We start from the raw sequence: 19,412 nt of genomic DNA, 5'->3' as shown, positions 1-19,412 counted from the left end.
CACACACCAATTGAGACCGAGGGCTCTCTCCATAGGTAGTTTATCCTGGTCGAGATCCAATGTTTTCATCTCCTTTGCTAATTCAGACTTTGGGATGGAGTCCAGCACTTTCCGGCGGTTGCTCACCCATTTGTTGAGACGAAAGCCTCCATAGCCACAAATATTCATGAGGTCTTGGCACATTGTTATGGCTTCCTCTTCTGAAGCAACAGACTTGAGACAATCATCCACGTAAAAATTCTGAAGGACTGTCTGGACCACTTCAGCTTTAAACTGTTGACTCTGATCTTCAGCACACTTTCTTAATGCATAACTAGCACAGCTGGGTGAGGATGTGGCTCCAAACAGGTGAACAGTCATCTTGTGTTCAGCAAGAGCCTGGTGGTAATCCCCACCTGGCCACCAAAGGAACCTCAGCAAATCAGAGTCATCATCAGATACTTTAACCTGGTGGAACATTGCTTCAACGTCCGCCATTATTGCAACCGGTTCTTGTCTGAATCTAATGATGACTCCAATCAGACTGCTAGTCAAATCAGGACCTTGTAAGAGTCGGTCGTTCAGCGATGTTCCCTGATATGAAGCCGCACAGTCAAATACCACTCTCATTTTCTGCTTCACGGGGTGAAACACAGCAGTATGTGGTATGTACCACACTTTTCCTTCCTTGTACTCCACTTCTTCATCAGACAATTGTACAGCATAGCCCTTCTGCAGAATGTCATTCATGAAGTCTGTGTACTCCTTGTGAAAGCTGGTGTCTCTAATAAATCTCCTTTTCAAATTCTGTGCTCGCTGCTCAGCCATCGCTCGATTATTTGGCATGCTATCCATTCTATTCTTCACAGGCAAACATATAACATAGTGGCCATCAACTAATTTAGCAGATTCTGCAACCATGTCCATGAATTGGTGGTCCTCTCTGGACATTTCCACTTCATCATGTTTTCCTCCTTCTGGGAAATCCAATTGAAACTGCTGAAGCCACATGCTTTCCAGACTGACCACTGAAATACGATTTGCCAGAGTCTTGGAAGGATTCTTTTTATCTGTGCTGCTACAACTTTCTCTCAGAGGCCTGTTGATAGTCCATCCAAGCTTGGTCCTTACAGCGCATGGTCCATTACCAATGCTGCTCACTACTTCCCACGGCTCCATAGCTTTTGGTACATTTGCTCCAATGAGCAAACCAATGTCAGCTTTGATCTGAGGAAGTTGTATTTCCTTAAGGTAAGGCCACCTTTCAAGATCCTTTTGTTGTGGTATGTTTTCCTTTCCTACAGGTATCATCTTGTGAGTGAAAACATCTGGAAGATCAATAAACTCGTCTCCAGACAAACTACTGACCTCCAAGCCAGATACCAGGTAAGTACTGACAGGTTTCTCTTCATTCATGGTTCTCAACAACATGTCAGTCTTTCGTCCACTAAGCTTTAAGTCATTCATTAGTGCCTCTGTACAGAACGTCGCTGAGCTGCCTGGGTCCAGGAAGGCATATGTCTGTAGTATCTCATTTCCCATCTTGGATTTGACTTGGACCGGGACTATTGCAAGGGTACAGTCATCTTCCCCGGCCCCAGTCAGCTCACGAGCCTCAGACTGAGCACAGACAAATGCACTTAAAACTGTCTGACCATCAGCGTTATCTTTTCTTTTTTCTCCATCAGTCACTGCATCCTTCTTATTTATATGCAGAAGTGTAGGATGTGTTAAAGAACACATCTCACAGCTCACCTTTGCTTTACATATTTTACTTATGTGTCCAAACTTTAGACAGCTAAAACAAAGTCCTTTGCTTCTCAAGAATTCTAATTTCTCTTTGTGTGACTTGCCTTTAAGCTTGTTACAAGTCTCTACGACATGCTCACCTTTACAGAAGAGACACACCAGTGATGTGGAGGCAGAAGATAAGCGTTCCACTTGTTCTGCATCCTTCTTTTCCAGCTTCACAACACTTGTGCTGAACGACTTCCTGATTATGCCTTTTTTCTGCTCTTTGTGATTACTCTGTTTAGTTGAGGATGTTTTAGCTGTGGGATTATCTTTTATGTCTCCAAAGACTGGGTGAAGAGCAACCTTGGCCTGTTTGTGGACAAACTCAGCTAAGTCCTTAAACTTGACTCTCCTGTCACATTCCTCTTGTATGCTACAAACAACACTTCTCCATCTTTCACGTAACTTAAAAGGAAGCTTTGCTACAATAGCCTTCAAGTTTGTCACATTATCCAGTTCTTCCATGTAACTCACCTCAGACATGGTGTTGACACAGGCTGTTAGGAAGAGTGAGAAGGCATTAAGAGACTCTGCATCCTCAGGCTTGATAGGTGTCCAGTCCAACACTTTGTTTGTGTAGGCAACAGCGATTTTGTAATTATTTCCAAAATGCTCTTTTAATAGCTGCTTAGCCTTTCGGTAGCCTGCATCTGGCTTCATATGCAGGCAGCTCTTTATTAGCTCCTTTGGCTGTCCTTCAGTGAACTGCTCTAAATAGTAGAGGCGGTCTTTAGAACTTTCAGTGCGGGATTCTACGCCATGCTCGAAGGCTCTGACAAATGAGTTATATTCCAGAGGATCGCCACTGAATGTAAGGATGTCCAACGGGGGTAATGTCATCATTCTCTGTTGCTTTATCATTAGCTCTGTTATGTCATTTTGTCGTGCCATAACATTGCAGAGGGTCTCCACAGGATAACTGTCTGTTACGTGGCCACCACTGGACTGTGGCAATGTGGTGGACTGAGGATGCAATGGCCTAAATTCACCATGTCCATTCTCCACGTTGTTAACTGGGTTTTGACTCGCAGTTAAGGGAATATATCGAGACTCACTAATCGTTCCACCCCATGCACTTACATGTGAAAGGTGTTCACTCTCATAATTTTCTAAAACTTTGAGTTTTGCATCAGAGGCTGCGATAGCAGTTTGCATGTCCAAAGCCTCTCTTTTTGCTTTCAACTCAGCTTCCTGACGTTCCAGATCTTGCTTTTGTTTAAGAGCTGCAGCCTTTGCAAGTAATTCAGCTCTCTCCACTTCAGCTTTAAGTCGCACAGAGGAAGCAATGGACACTTTGCTCCCAACAGCTGAACCACACTGTCTGCTCCTGTAGCTTTCAGCAGCTGAAACTAGTGAAACACTGTCTGCTGGTTGTACGTCTGCATCACATTCTTTAGCTTGTTTAGCACGATCTTCTGCTGATTTTATCCACATTTCCACTCGCTGCATAAATCCTCGAATGCACATTAATTTAGGCTTAAACCACAAACTTTGATCCTTTACCAGCTCCTCTTCACACAGCACGTGTGTTAAAGCATCATTTGTCTTACAAAATTCAGCCAGCAAGTCTTCATAGTCCACATGTAACTTCCTTTTAATTGTATTGACGTTAGCATCGTCCTCCATTAGCCGTTCAATCTCGTTAGCCTGGCTAGTTAGGTGACCCAATTTAGCTTTCCTGGACTGTGATAATCGATGCACCTTTTCCTCCACAGCTTTCTCCGTCATTTTAGAGTCCCTCTTTCTACATACTGATATCTCACAGTTTTCCTCCATTATGCTAACTTGCACAGGCTTAACAAAGTGATCGCTGCTTACCGGGCTGCTCTCTTTTTTCTTTTTTCCGCGCTCATCAATCAATAAGCCGACTTTCCGACGTTCTTCAACGAGCGCTTCCCTTGTTATCCACCGGGTCAGTCCGTAGTTTCCACCAGCCTTGTCCGTTCCAATGATGTTCTTCCACGGAAAAGAAAAGAAGGGTTTTTCTGACTAAAATGTAGGTTTTCCAATGAAACCTTCCACTTGGAGCTTATGGCTGACTCGTGTTAAAAGAGTGTGTCCTCCACAAAGTTCGTCTTCTTCGATTTATTAAACAGAAATACAAAAAAAACAAAAGCACATACATACAGAGTTCCACTATCTTACGTTATACTGTCCAAAACACGGCAAAAATACAAACAAAACGTCCGCAACCACAAGAACACGTTCCGAACACGGTCAGAAAAACCGTCAGCTCTCCTCGGCCCTAATGCCGTATACCTTCTAGCCCTGTCGCGCACCCCAAGCTCCGCCCATTGGCACACACAACAACCAAAAACACCTTTTTTAAAATAAAATAAAATTATAAAATCACTATTCAGTAATTAATAACAGAACTGAAATAAGCAAATGGCACCTACACCATCTGTCTGTGTATCGTTGCAGTACCTGGCCAGTTTGGTACCTACAGTTGAGGAATAGTCCCATCTCCACATTAAATATCTTTTTTCTTAAAATTCCCTTTTTTTTTTTAAACTTAATTTTTATTTAGTTTTGCTCATACAAATATACAAGACATTATACATACATTAATAAATCTAATCAAATATCCCCATATGGTAAACATGAAGAAAACAAAAAAGTGTATCTGCCGTAGATATTGATTACAAGGAATCATAAATGAAACATGAATGACAAAAAAAAACCAAACACATGTCTATACAACCTCTACTGAGTGCTTATTGCATTAAAAGCTTAAAGATGGGACTCCATCTCTTTGTAAACATCTCTCCGTGAATTCTAAGTGCATAAGTAATTTGCTCCATCTGATAGATTTCCCTCACTTTCTCAATCCAAATATTATATGTTGGAGGTTCAGGTTTCAGCCACTTGATGGTGATGCATTTAATGGCTGCCGTTAGTAAAATTTACAGGAGGTATTCTCGGTTATTTCCTTCTAAACTTTCTAGGATTACACCTAAAATAGCAAACTTTAAATCTTTAGAAAATGTTTGGTTGAAAACTGTGTTCACAGCGACAAATGTATCATCCCAGAAAGGTCTGATCTGAGGACGCGTCCAGAATATGTGGGTCTGGTTCCCTAAGTGAGCCCCACAATTTCACCAACAGGTATTGGGGTTAAAATTCCCTTTTTTAAAATCAGGAGGGACTGACTTAATTCACATTGCTAAGCAGCTGCCAGGGGGAGGGACAGGAAGCAGCCTTGCTCGTCCTGTCAGCCTTGCATGACTAGAAATGAAGTTAAAAACAGGAAGGACGCATTTATGGTCAAGGAAGAGACTAGCAAAAATGACAAGTTGATAAGACCCATATGTTGGGAAATGTTGGTAATTTTGTAATATAATAGTCTTACAGTCAAGTTATGTTGCCCTTGACGGTTGACGGGAAGTGCAGTACCACGCTGTATGATGGGAAATGAAGTTAAAAACAGGAACAACTCATCCACTAACTTCAGTCCCTAGATATTGTAATTAATATATAAATTGTTTAAATTTTAAAGAATGATTTATCAACAATTTTTATGTCAGTACTTATAAAATATACACTAACATCGTTTTCCAAAAGGCAGCTCTGCCCAGCATCAAAACGACCACAACTAGAACCCATGGTTCCCCACAGGTCAATGTGCTAGTAATCTGTATTCCTCTATTTATGTGTTCTCCAGTTTTACAATATAGGCATTTATCCTGTTAGAACATCAGTGTTTTAGTTTTGAGGTTACTGTATCCCTGTAAATGATATGTCATGGAATCATAGTTCTTGAAGACGGACTTAAAAGAAAAGCTTCTATTTTTCCTGATAGAAAACTATTACTAAGCTAACTGTAGAATTCTCATTGTTCCACCATGTACAGAAGGTATTTTAGACGTTTAGACCAGTGGTCCCCAACCTTTTTTGTACTATGGACCAGTTTCATGCATGAAAATTTTCCATGGACCAGGTAGAGGTGAGGGGGTTCCAATGATAAAAACCTCTGTCAGTTGCTCTGTCAGAGCATGTGATCTGAAACACTTCCACTGTGTATCAGGCAGTTACAATGATTCTACAGTAGAACACCTGGAGTCCACGCAGTCCGTACCCAGGACTACCTTCTCAACTGGACTTGGGTACGGTACTCGAGCACGGAACGTTTGCATTCACATTGATAAAATTAAGCGGACTTTGGGGTCAAACAGACTCGGATACGGACTCGGGTACGCAGTGTGAAAGAGCCCCAAGTTATGGTTTTGTTGCCACTAGTTGCATCTTCATTTCAGGCCAAATTCTTAGTTCCCTGTAGGGTAATTCTCCAGATTTCAGAGCAAACCTACTTCATTGAAATGTCAAACAAAAGAAAGGTGTCAAAAATCTGTGAGTTATCAGTTAGGTTGTGACAAATAAGACTGGCTCACAGAGTCATGGTGGACATTAGAATAGATGCAGAGGTTCATCTACAGTGGAGAATCCTGTCCAAATCCCATCTTTGTGAGTGTCTTTTGGGTTAATCCTAACAGCACTTTTTTCAACATTTTACTCTCTGTTGGTCAGAAATGTACTTTATTCCCATGTAATGTATGCACCCTATAGAATCATACAAAAACACATTTTATGGAATAGATCATTCCAGTAAACATGTCCTTTCTTGCAGGTTTTTTCAGACACCTTTTAAACTTCATATTGTGAATGTGTAGACATGTGTAAGTTTCCCCTCTGCTACACCCTGGTGGTTAAAATAATCCTCTGACACTCACAAATCAGATGCTTTTCACCAGTATCTGATGTTTTATTAAAGGTGCGGGAGACTTTCCTGACCAGTTTTTCATCAAATCTGTCAAACCTCACTCATATCCTCAGTTTCATGAACCTGTTCGTCCGTCTGTCATTACTCAGCTGAATCTCCTCCCTCACGGTGAACAGTTTTAGTTCCATCCACCAGAAACAAACCATGTGTTTACAAACTGAGCTGGGAGGGAACTGGACATCTGAGGAATTTTGTCACGACGTGCATTGTGGGAATGGGAGGTTCACGCAGCCACCTGCAGCGGGAGCACAACCATATGATGTTATATGGATGAAACAAACATGACGTGGAAACGGCTGAAACGCAGAAACGGCTGGAGGAATATTTATAGAGGGAGGGGAGTTGCTGCCGTTTCCACGTCATGTTTGTTTCATCCATATAACATCATATGGTTGTGCTCCCGCTGCAGGTGGCTGCGTGAACCTCCCATTCCCACAATGCACATTGCGACAAAATTCCTCAGATGCCGGAGTTCCCTCCCAGCTCTGTGTGTAAACACATGGTCTGTTTCTGGTGGATGGAACTAAAACTGTTCACCGTAATGTAAGAGATTCAGCTGAGTAATGACAGACAGACGAACAGATTCATGACACTGAGGATATGACTGAGGATGGACAGATTGGATGAAAAATTGGTCACGAAAGTCTCCCGCACCTTTAACATGTTAGGTTTCATATTTGGATGCTCATTATTTTTCCATCACTGTGGTTTTCAGTCTTAATATTTGAACATTTCAATGAAAACTGAAATGATTTGCCTCAAACACTGTATTCTATGAAGATTAGTGTTTGTCTGCAGATGATCCAAAGCTTCTGCAGGTTGTGTCCAAGTTCCAACATTACCGTTACTGTTTGGGGGGAAGTTTTCAAAATTACAGGAAAGTTGCCATTAAAAAGACTCATTAGGAAAACATCCATCTGACTTGTGTTACTCAGAGCCTTTACTGGCGAATGCCTCAGAGGGATTGGACATAAACTACAGAGCTGTGGGTTTGTTAGAGGAGGAGGGATGAACACAACTAACACACCTCAGTGTTCAAAGTTTCAAAATAAAATGAAGCCCTCCTCTGACCTGGACCTGCTGGAAATCTCCAACAGTTGCACAAAGTCTTTATGTTCCCAGTGAGAGGTTCATGTACAGATGCATGTGTTCTACTGCAGCCACATTCACCCACCAGGATGGAAAAACATTCACTGTGCGAGACCGATGGAAACTCCAGATACCAGACCGCATCCAGGACACCACCTGGTGAATTAACAGCCTTTTGACTGATTTGGTCTAATCATGTATATTTACTTTTAACAAATAGATTTTACTTATAAAGTATTTGTTTTGTAGTTTTGATGCATTCAAGTCAAGTTCATGTAGCCCCTGACAAATACTGACGGTGGATCTACTAGTTGTGGATCTACTGGTGGATGGTGGCTGTACCAATGGTCGATCTCCTTCTGGTGGATCTACCAGTGGTGGATCTACTGATGGTAGATCTACCATCAGTAGATCTACTGATGGTAGATCTACCAGGGTTGGAGCTAATGATGGTGGATTTACCAGTGGTGGATCTACTGGTGGATGGTGGATCTCCTGCTGGTGGGTCTACCAATGGTGGATATACTGATGGTAGATCTACTGATGGTGGATCTACCAGTGGTGGATCTACTGGTGGATGGTAGATCTCCTGATGGTAGATCTGCTGATGGTAGATCTACTGGTTTTGAATCTACCAGTAGTAGATCTCCTGATGGCGGACCAACTGTATGGTTAACTAACTAGTTTATGTACATGATTCAATGTTAGACAAGACCAGTCCACAAAGGGTTAACTATGACCCACACAATGACTAATATATGACTTATTCTGTGTGTGTGTGTGTGTGTGTGTGTATTTCTGTTTGTGTTTTACTGTCTGTGTTTGTGTGTATTTGTGTCCATGTATGACTGTGTGTTTGTGTCTTCTTACTGTGTGTGTGTGTGTGTGTGTGTGTGTGTTTGTGTCTTCTTGCTGTGTGTAGTTCCATGGGGCTCGTACTTTGACCACGCCCTGGCCTGGGAGAAGAAGATGGACGACCCCAGCGTCATGGTGGTCACTTATGAGGAGCTGAAACAGGTGCTTTTCATCACCATTATTATCGTCTGTGTTTGATCTCATTCTGTCACACAAACAGCATCTATGTCTACAGTCTGAAGCACAAATTGAACCCACAAACACCTGCATTCTGATTGGTCAGCTGAGTCCTGGTCCATCCCTAAACCTACAGGCTTTAAAGGCTTCATATTTGTCTAAACCCACTGTTCTTAGTCTGTGCTTCATTTCTTTGTGTATTTGGACCCTAATAGTTCATACAGTTTGAATTTGAACCCTCCAGCTGCTGCAAAACTATCTGTAGATTCATTTGGACAAAAATCCAGTGGATTTCTACAGTCATTTTGAATTCCTTCTTAATTTGTTATGTTTTATAACTAGTTACGTCACGACATTTGCACATATAAGAGCAAGACTTCAGACAGACGGATCGGTGCAGCGTCTGCAGTGATGCAGTCGCTGTACCGGTCGGTTGTGGTAAAGAAGGAGCTGAGCCGAGAGGCGAAGCTCTCGATTTACCGGTCAATCTACGTTCCTACCCTCACCTATGGTCATGAGCTTTGGGTCATGACCGAAAGGACAAGATCCCGGGTACAAGTGGTCGAAATGAGTTTCCTCCGCAGGGTGGCTGGGCGCACCCTTAGGGATAGGGGGAGGAGCTCAGTCACCAGGGAGGAGCTCGGAGTAGAGCCGCTGCTCCTCCACATCCAGAGGGGCCAGCTGAGGTGGCTCGGGCATCTGTTTCGGATTCCTCCTGGACGCCTCCCTGGGGAGGTGTTCCGGGCATGTCCCACCGGGAGGAGACCTCGGGGAAGACCCAGGACACGTTGGAGAGACTATGTCTCTCAGCTGGCCTGGGAACGCCTCGGGGTCCCCCCGGAAGAGCTGGAGGAGGAGTCTGGGGAGAGGGAAGTCTGGGCATCCCTGCTTAGACCGTTACCCCCGCGACCCGGCCCCGGATAAGCGGAAGAGAATGGATGGATGGATGGAGAGTAAGACTTCAGACCAACATTTCTTGTACAACATAATTGTTTGTCGTCATCAGCGGTTGTAGTCCATACTGAAAATATGCCCAAGCCAGAGCCGGCCGCGCTTCCACGTCAGCGGTTTCCAGGTCATTTACTCACAGTCCTGCTCTGAAAAATTGATCTCATCCACCATTAATCAATTATGCAAAATTAAAAAGAAATCGATCCAAAATCAATCAAATCGATTTTTTTACCCAGCCCTACTCCAAACCACCTTTCTGGTGTCATTCCTCAGAAAAAGGGTTGAAGATGGACCTGTGGCGTTGAATGAATGAAGAATTCAGACCCAGGCAGAACATTTACAGTTTATGCAGACCACAGGGAAATGTGGGAAAGGGAAGAACTCCATTAAAAAAAGACAACTATCACTGCTTTCAGTGATAAATGTCCAAACTCATGACAGAATTACCATCAAACACTGAACCATCTATCTGTGAATCTGTTCATCCTGTTCTGTTGCATAAAGGCTGAAACATCCAAATCCATTCCAAAGTTTGTTTGATCAATATTATCTTCATCATTTCATGTTGTACCAGACCTCAGTTTGTCTTTGTTCCTAAAGGACCGGACTGGAAACACGACAATTTCGCCAAAATTCTCATTTTTCGATGAAAAGTTTTTGCGCTTGCAAGGGGTGGTTTTTCAGGCATAGCGAGACTGGTATATATCGTGCAAAACTGTAATGGAAAGAACTTTTAGCACAACTACAGTTACATGAACAAATAAAAAATGGATGTTGATGCATGTTACAACAATCGAAGAAGAGTTTTAAAACAAACATGGCGCGGTATGTGTGGACACAAGAGGTAACGAGCATTCTAGATTCAAAACAACTGAGAAATGTGAGCATTTTCCAGGACCTAGAGGGCGCAATGAGACAAAGATGAATATACCTGTCAGTCAGCATGACATTTATGTTCGTCACCGTGTTTATAATAAATAAACAAATCATTGCATTTGTGATTTAATGTAAAAACTGATATTACACACTTCTGTTTTTTCCACATTTAGTATTGGTAAAGTTTTGTGCATTTGTCCAGTGGAAAAGTGACTCGTGTTTACTTCCATGTTCTGTTCTGCAGAATCTGAGCCAAGGCGTCCGTCAGATCTCCAAGTTTTTCGGCTTCAGCCTGACGGAAGCTCAGGTTCAGGAGGTCGCAAATGGAAGCACCTTCAGCGCCATGAAGGAAAGCTCCACCCACTCCCATGGCAACATGGGAAATGTCATCTTCAGGAAAGGTGCTGCAGACTCTTTCCATCATGTCTTTTTCCTACATGTGCTACTTTGGAAACTGAATGTGCTCCTTCCAGATCCACTCTGAAGTTCTAGTTTATTTCCACTGACACATTCAAGAAAAACACATCATTTATATCTCACCCAAGTGGCAGGTTTTTATCCTTTTCTTTGTACAAATTTATTTGACTTTTTGGGAAACTGTCTGAACTTACTTGAATTTAAGGAATAAATCCTCAAAAATTTCAGTGAAAACATCTTAATGAACAGAGAAAAACATGTTTTTTACTACCACTGATTAAACATGTGCCAGGGTTCAACTAAATTTCAGGCCTTTTCAGTATTTTTTTTAAAATATTTCTTAGCTTTCTTTTGAATGACAGTGTCAGATGTTGCTCTTCAATTACAATGTTTAAGAACAGAACTTTTAACAGAACTTCACATCAACATCAACATCACGTACAACCATATGTAAATAATAGGTATGTATATATATGTATATGTTATCCTTATCTTATTCTTATTACCTCCGCCAAGTGTAACAGTGGAGGTTATGTTTTCACTGGGGTTTGTCTGTCTGTTTGTCTGTCTATTAGCAAAATAACTGAAAAGTTATGGACGGATTTTTATGAAATTTTCAGGAAATGTTGATACTGGCACAAGGAACAAATGACTAAATTTTGGTGGTGATGGGGGGGTGGGGACTGATCTGCCTTGGTGGAGGTCTGCGCTCTCCGAGTGCTTTTCTAGTCTCATTCTGGTCTTGATGCACCAGCTATTTTATGTAACCTAGTATGAACATCATTTTACAGAAGCGTATTGCATTCACACATAAAAATAAATTTGGCTCTATTTTTCCAAATTAACAAGATAATTATCTTGTAATTACGAGAAAAAATAAATTTAAAAAAACTTCGGCTCTTTTTTTCTGAATTAACGACATACTGTTTTGTGAAAAAATTTAAATTCGGCTCTGTTTTTCTGAATTAACGAGATAATTAACAGAGCTGAATTTAATTTTTTTTTCAGAAAACAGTATCTTGTTAATTCAGAAAAACAGAGCTGAATTTTTTTTAAACTTATTTTTTCTCATAATTACAAGATAGTTATCTCATTAATTTGGAAAAACAGAGCCGAATTTTACTTTTTGTGTGAATTCCATGTCATTTCTAACTTGTCTTGCTTAATACAAAAAAGAATGAGACGACATCTCTGGTTTCACTTTTGAGGCCAGGATTTAGTATTTTGAGATCTGAATGTCTGATATTTTTATTTTTATATTTTATGTTACTAGGTGAGGTCGGGGACTGGAAGAACCATTTCACACCACAGCAGAATAAAGAGATGGATGAAGCCTTCAACAAACACCTGAAGGGAACCAGACTGGGGGCCAAGTTGAACTACCAGGACCACTGTCAGTGAAACGAACCCACAGAGGCACCGACACAAAGGCCAGACGTCAAACAGGAGCTCAGGACGAGTTCACCACAAGGATTTATTCAGTCAAGGAGTTTCCTGGAATGACAGGTTCAGGGCCAAAAGTCCCATCGAATACAAAGGGTGAACAGTAGAAGGAAGGAAAGAAATGAAGAAACAGAAAGGGAAAAAATATAAATTAAAAAAAGGGGGAAAAGTGCTTTATGGTCAGTCTTCTTCAGTCTAAGAGGTAAACTTTTGTGGGTCTGCAGCGATAAAAGTTATTTTCACATTTTTTTGAATCAGGTAAGACGTTGAAGCCAGTTTTTTTTTTTTTTATCTTGACAAACCTGAGCAGCTGTACCTGTCTCACCTGTATCTGATTCTGCTTCCATCAGTCAATAACGTAAGGATACTTTAACTCACCCACAGGACTAGTAACAGTAAACCCACAGGAGCACTAATAGGAAAGTAAAGGAAATATAGATTCACTTTTAAAGCACGTTTTGCATTATTAGAGCAAATTGTTCTCTCTCTCACTCAGTTAGATTTGACCAAAAAGGCATATGTTGAAAGGTTCTTAAATTTGGTTTATTGCCTTCAATGTAAAAAATTTTTTGTAATGTTCCTTTGGCGCCTCCTGTTGTTATCATCAAGAACAGCACTGTAGTGGGTGGACTCACCTCAGTCAAGATGAATAAAATAAACTACAGCTGGAAGATTAGGATACTCAGATTGATTGTTTCTACTATAAAATGTATTAAAAATCTAAAAGAAAAGCCAGTTCTACTTCCATTTAGGTAAAATGTGACAAGTTTAGTTTTCAGTATGTAACACTATTCAGCCAACGACCAAAATCCACAAAAATACAGAGTTTACTATTGAGTAACAACAAAGGAGCTGCATGACCTGCAAAACATTGGAATTTTTACATGAAAACTTATTCATAGTTGCAAATCATTTCTGTAAATTAACTGATTAATAGAATAATCATTGTACTTTTGGTTGGAATGACATTATAATCTGTCACCAAGACATATTGAAGAATTAAATCCTATTGTAATTGTTACGCCCCGGCCTAGGGGTTTACCAGGACGAACATAATATGCTCTACTTTTGTCCCCTCCCAGCTCCCAAGCACACACGTCAGTCAAAAACTAAATTCACAATATTTATTTTTTACAACTAATGGAGGGTTAGGGGAGGGCGCGGCTAAAACAACAAACAAAAAACCTTCTTCACTGTTCAAAACTAAATTACCTAATCCAAAACAAATTCAAGAAATAAAATACAGAAAACTGACCTAAACTCCCCAAACAAAAACAGGAGAAAAGGAGAAAATAAATGAGCCGACCTCCCCTACCAGAAAAAGGATCAAATTACAAAAAATACTATTTACAGCTATGTACAAAATTGCGAATTAGCTCACGAAACACACGAAGACTGACGATCACACACAGGAACACACGGCTGGAAGCTGACAGGAGGCAAGAGAGAGAGCGAACTGCAGATCCAGGGCCATTTAAAGGGGCCGGGCAATCACACTCCACCAATCAGCTTCCTGCAAAACAAACAGACACAAAAAGGGCACAGCACACCGACAGGACAGGGGAGAACACACACACTAAACACAAACATATTCACATATACACACGTAAATGAACCAATTATGACCCAGGTCATAACATAATACAAACCCAGTGACGTGTGGTCAGGAGAGGCAGAGCAAAACAAATTATAATTAAATAATGCAAATGTTGATTTTTGTCCACTGATCTGTAGTATAAACTTATTTTCTGTTTGATTCCAATAATTTGATTATTTTTCAACAGAGGGTCTGCACGTGACGTCACCACTAGCAGAAGTCACTGTGGTTCCGCCCACTGAGTGTCAGAAAGAGGCAGATGAGTGACAGCGTTGGCTTCAGTACTGTCTAAGCTGAAGAACAATATTGAATCAAAAATGGGGCAGAGCTGTTGTGAGACTGATTGTATTTTCAGGTTCTTAAAGCAGTGGGAGCTATCGTTTACAGACACCCAAAGACAAAGAAAAGAGAAGATGGATCCACAAACCCAGGAAACCAAACCTAGATCTGTGGATCCTGTTTGGTGTCAGCTAACATTCACTGATGCTGTATTTTGGGTCCAATCAGACCTGAAATGACCTATTGTTTTGGCTAACGGTCCTTCTTAGTGCAGCTCTTGGTTTCATGATCAGATCTTTCCTGGTTTTTGTCTCATTTTGTGACTGTGAACCTTGTGCTCCTACATGATTAGTAAACGAACTGAAACTGAGGCCAACCTAGTTTTACAAATACGGAGGAACTGGAGAATAAAGCTACGACAGAGTATTAGGACCACAGAAGAAAAGAAAAACACTGGGCACTACCAGAAGAAAGTCAGAAAATATCGATATAAAACCTGTAATTTTAGGAGAATAAAGTCGAATACAAAAAGAATCACAATGTTCTGAGAATAAAGTCGTAGTTATAAAAAATGTCATTTGTTTATGAGATTAAAGTCGTCATATTCCAACAATAAAGCCATAATATTATCAGAATAATGTGTTAATTTAAACCAGGTGGTGTAAATCTGCTAATTTCCCAGAATGCAGTGGTGCCCTGCTGGTCCACAGCAGTAGTATCTGTGTTGGATAAAGGACTGGATCTGAACTAGACTCAGTAAATCTGCTCAGTCCCAGTAGATCCTGCATATATTCACTGGGGTCAGTCCACGGTCTACTGGAAATGACCTTTGGATCAGCTGGTTCTGGTCCTACTTTTGGGGCCTTTGGATCAGCTGGTTCTGGGCCCTAGTTTTGGAGCCTTTGGATCAGCTGGTTCTGGGCCCTAGTTTTGGACCCTTTGGATCAGCTGGTTCTGGGCCCTAGTTTTGGACCCTTTGGATCAGCTGGTTCTGGGCCCTAGTTTTGGAGCCTTTGGATCAGCTGGTTCTGGGCCCTAGTTTTGGAGCCTTTGGATCAGCTGGTTCTGGGTCCTAGTTTTGGACCCTTTGGATCAGCTGGTTCTGGTCCTAGTTTTGGAGCCTTTGGATCAGCTGGTTCTGGTCCTAGTTCTGGACCCTGGTTGTCAGTCCTGATGAAACCATGTATATTAGTTTCAGGTCCAAATAGCGCTGACCCCCTCCCCCCTGGATCAGGTCTGGATCCTCCATGTGTGTCCACATGTCAGTGTTCATGGACCACTTGTTCTTTGGTAGCTCGTACAGATCCATGTCCAGTCCAACTGTCCTTCATTTCATTTCAGATTTCCCATGGTCCTTTGCTCTGGCTGTGTTTACTGCTATACTCCGTCATGTTGAGCAGGTTGGTTTAAGACACTCAGTCTGACTGAGAGGGGCGTGGCCTGGGGGGGCGGGGGGTGATGTATGTGCAGACCCTCTATTCAAAATTGGGGAATTTCCACATTTCCCGTTCAAATACAGGGAAGAGACACCCAGTGGTGCAGCAGTGAGCTGAGCCTCACCTTGGATGTGTAATCCTTTACAAACTGCATCCCATACAATTAGAGCAGGGGTGTCAAACATGTGGCCCGGGGCCCAAATGTGTCCCACCAAAGGTTCCAATCTGGCCTGTGGGATGAATTTGCAAAGTGCAAAAATTCCACAGTCCAGGCTGTGGAACTCATTTTAATTCAGGTTCCACATCCAGACCAATCTGATCTACAGTCAAATAATAACAGCAGAAGAACCCACAAAAAAGAATGACTGCAGATTTTCTTTTTTGGTTTGATGTGGAAAAAAATAATATTATATTATGCCTATAAATAATGACAACTTCAGATTTTTCTGTGTTTTAGTGCAAAAAATAACATTAAATTATGAAAATATTTACATTTACAAACTATCCTGTAACAATAAAATGTGAATAACCTGAACAAATATGAACAACCTGAAATGTCTGTATTAAATTCAGTCCAGTTTGAACTCTTTTCTTCCTGTTCCTCAGTGTTTAGTGTCTTTGTAGATCTGATCCAGAACGCACATGGACTAATGAGAAGTGGAGGCAGAAGATTGTTAAAATTGCACTGATTTTTCTTAAGAAATTTCAGGGGGGTTTTCAGGTTATTCACATCTTTTTTGTTTGGATAGTTTACAAAAGTAAGCATTTTCATAATTTAATGTTTTTTTTGTTTTTTTTTTTTACACTAAAACAACAACAAATACTTGGAGTTGTCATTATTTATAGGTTATTCTGTTATTATTTTACTGGTCCGGCCCACTGCAGATCAAATTGGACTGATTGTGGCCCTTGAACTAAAATGAGTTTGACACCCCTGCACTATAGAAATCCAGTCCATTATTATTATATGAAACATAACCTGTTAACTTCTGCCAATCAAATGGTGAATCAGATCCTCTTTTGGGTTCATATATTTGTAGATCTGACTCTGAAAGGGTCTCACCAGCCATGAACTTCACCCCATGTCACTGTACAATCCTGTATTGGTTTGTGTAAATTACGTACTGTAAATGTATTGTCCTTTCCAAAATAAATATTCAATAAAACCACAAAAGTCAACACGTCATTATTCAATAAGACAATGAGGTGAAAGGGCAAAAATCAGTGAAGGCATTTTTCATCTCCTTGCTGCGTAGAGAATTCCTGTGTATAAAGTGCACAGTTTGAGACTCTGATATATTGGACATTTTACTTGACATTTTGGATGAAACACATCCAACAGGTGAATGGTCTTCAAACTGGCAGCTACTGGTGTGATTTGGTTTTTATTCTGGTTGAGAAACTGTAGCATTAAAACCAGAATGTGTGAAACAGAGGCAGTGTTTGGTTTTTTTGTGGGTAAACTACATCCATGTACATCATCTTGAAGAAGATTAAATTCTTTCTCCAGACTGATCCTGAATGTGTTGTTGTTCCTCATGCTATTAGAACTACACAAATAAGACTCTTGGGCATTTGAGATCTTTGCATCTCTACCGCAAAATAATAAATGCATAAAAAAAAAGTTTATTTTTTGAATTTCCACCAAAGTTTTGTTGTGATTGTTGTGTGGTGCACTTTAGAAAATATTTCGGATTTAATTTTCTAACTTTTTTTTTTTTTTTCACAAAATATTCCAAGTTTTTTCTCAATAAAAATATTATTTTATTCTTAGAAAATAACTTAATTCTTATTAAACTTCATTTTTCTCTAAATATTCTAACTTCATGATCTTTAATGATGGAAGACTTTGGAAGTTACTTACAATGCAATAGAGAATTAATTAAGAAAACAAAGTGGAGAAGTTAAAGAAGCTGACATAATTTACGTTGAAATGGTCTTTATTAAACTGTTTCATCTCCTCACTATACTTCTGCTTTGAGCTTCTTCAGCTAAATGGACTTGTACTTCAGCAGCAGTTCAGTGATGTTAAAAGCTTCAGCTATAAGCAGTCACATGCAATCTGTCCACAGATGGATGTTCATCCAGTTTTTGCACTGATTTAGTAGATATTCAGGGATGTTCGTGTGTCACTACACATCACCACAGTCCACTGGTCGGTTGCAGAACACAATGCAGTTAGCAGGTTTTTCCTTTGCATTTTGAGGATTAATTTTGAAGTGAAATCAATTGTATAATTTTAATTCTAACATTTCCCAAACTTTTCTATTTTAAATTATTCTTTTTTTTACACTGTGACAAAATACTAAGACAGTGATGGTAGCTGATTCTCCTGCACAAAAACAGTCTTTGATGAATAAATTGTATGATCTGTTCATGACATGGTTTTGTACAAATTTCTAAGTGTACAAGAATCGGAGTGATTCCAAAGAGATAATTCAACATAGGCTTTAATCCTGGAGACATGGAGGAGATGAAGAAAAGGAAAAGCTCCATTCTAGCAAAATTACTCCATTGAATTGTCTCCGTAATTGATCTGACACTGTACTGTGGCCACTTTATTGTTTCATTTATTCTCGCCAAGCCCTGCAGTTTATAGTCATAATGTATGTTCGTAGTTATATTGTATGTTTATAGGTATATTCTATTTTGTATTTTGTATTTTCTACTATGTTCCTTGTTGCACCGTGGGCCTGAGAGATTTTGTAGTTTTCTGTGATTGCTGTACACATGGCAAAAACTGAACCTTTAAATCACAGCCTTTTCCATTTATGTAATTCTAGTTAGTTGTGCAGCTCCATGTATGTGTGTGTGTGTGTGTGTGTGTGTGTGTGTGTGTGTGTGTGTGTGTGTGTGTGTGTAGCTAGCTAGCAAGCTAGCTATATACAGTGTGTGTGTGTGTGTGTGTGTGTGTGTGCGCACGCACATGTGTATGTTTGTATATACAAATGCACATTTTAAAACACTCTATTAAAACACAATTAGAACAGCAATTTGTACCATATGTACCAGACAACTGTGCCAAAAAAAGGTTGAATATTACAAAAAAGTAGGGGAAAAAAAAAAGTCCAACAGAAGTATGAGCTTAATGAGCTGGACATTTTGATGTTTGGATGAGTTTAATAGCATGTGTGTTGTTATTTAGATGGCACAAAACTTATAATATAAACTTAACTCATACCCAGGATCTCGTCACTCTTTATAGATGAAATTAATTTTATGGGAGAAAAATGTACAAACAAATTCATGCATGGTGCCCTCACATGCAATCTTTTCCCCTTCCCATAAAAACAGAAAAATGTATTAAAAGATTGTCCGAAAAAAATTATAATCAGGATTAGAACCAAATACCTGACTGTACACCAGGGGTGTCCAAACCTGGTCCTCAAGAGCCACTATCCTGCATGTTTTAGATGTATCCCTCTTCCCAACACGACTGATTCAAATGATAAGCCTATCATCAAGCTCTGCAGAAGCCTGATAACAACTATCAGGTGTGCTGGAAGAGGGAAACATCTAAAACATGCAGGATAGTGGCTCTCGAGGACCAGGGTTGGACACCCCTGCTCTACACATACCCCCAAAAGCGAAAGAAACTCATTTTAAAACACAAAATAATATTTATCCTTGTAATGACTTTATGAGACAAAGATTTAATATTGAAAAAAATAACTGTGTTTTTTGTGAATTTGAAATTGAATTTTTAGAACATTTATTTTTTGACTGTCCATACACCAGG

General features: G+C 40.3%; 1 protein-coding gene across 1 annotated transcript in view; it reads left to right on the top strand.

Moving 5' to 3' along the window:
- sult6b1 (sulfotransferase family, cytosolic, 6b, member 1) overlaps positions 1-13,495 on the top strand; it is a 40,671-nt gene extending 27,176 nt beyond the window's left edge. The window contains exons 5-7 of the mRNA XM_030155370.1: positions 8,565-8,659; positions 10,746-10,902; positions 12,192-13,495. Coding sequence (XP_030011230.1) covers positions 8,565-8,659; positions 10,746-10,902; positions 12,192-12,319 — 380 coding nt within the window. The 3' untranslated portion in view covers positions 12,320-13,495. The remainder of the gene's footprint in view (positions 1-8,564; positions 8,660-10,745; positions 10,903-12,191) is intronic.
- Positions 13,496-19,412: the final 5,917 nt, after the last annotated feature.

This window comes from Sphaeramia orbicularis, chromosome 15, assembly GCF_902148855.1.
Source record: "Sphaeramia orbicularis chromosome 15, fSphaOr1.1, whole genome shotgun sequence".
NCBI classification, from domain to species: Eukaryota; Metazoa; Chordata; class Actinopteri; order Kurtiformes; family Apogonidae; genus Sphaeramia; species Sphaeramia orbicularis.
Note: the sequence above shows the minus strand (reverse complement) of the source record. Positions and strands in the feature narration are given on the sequence as shown.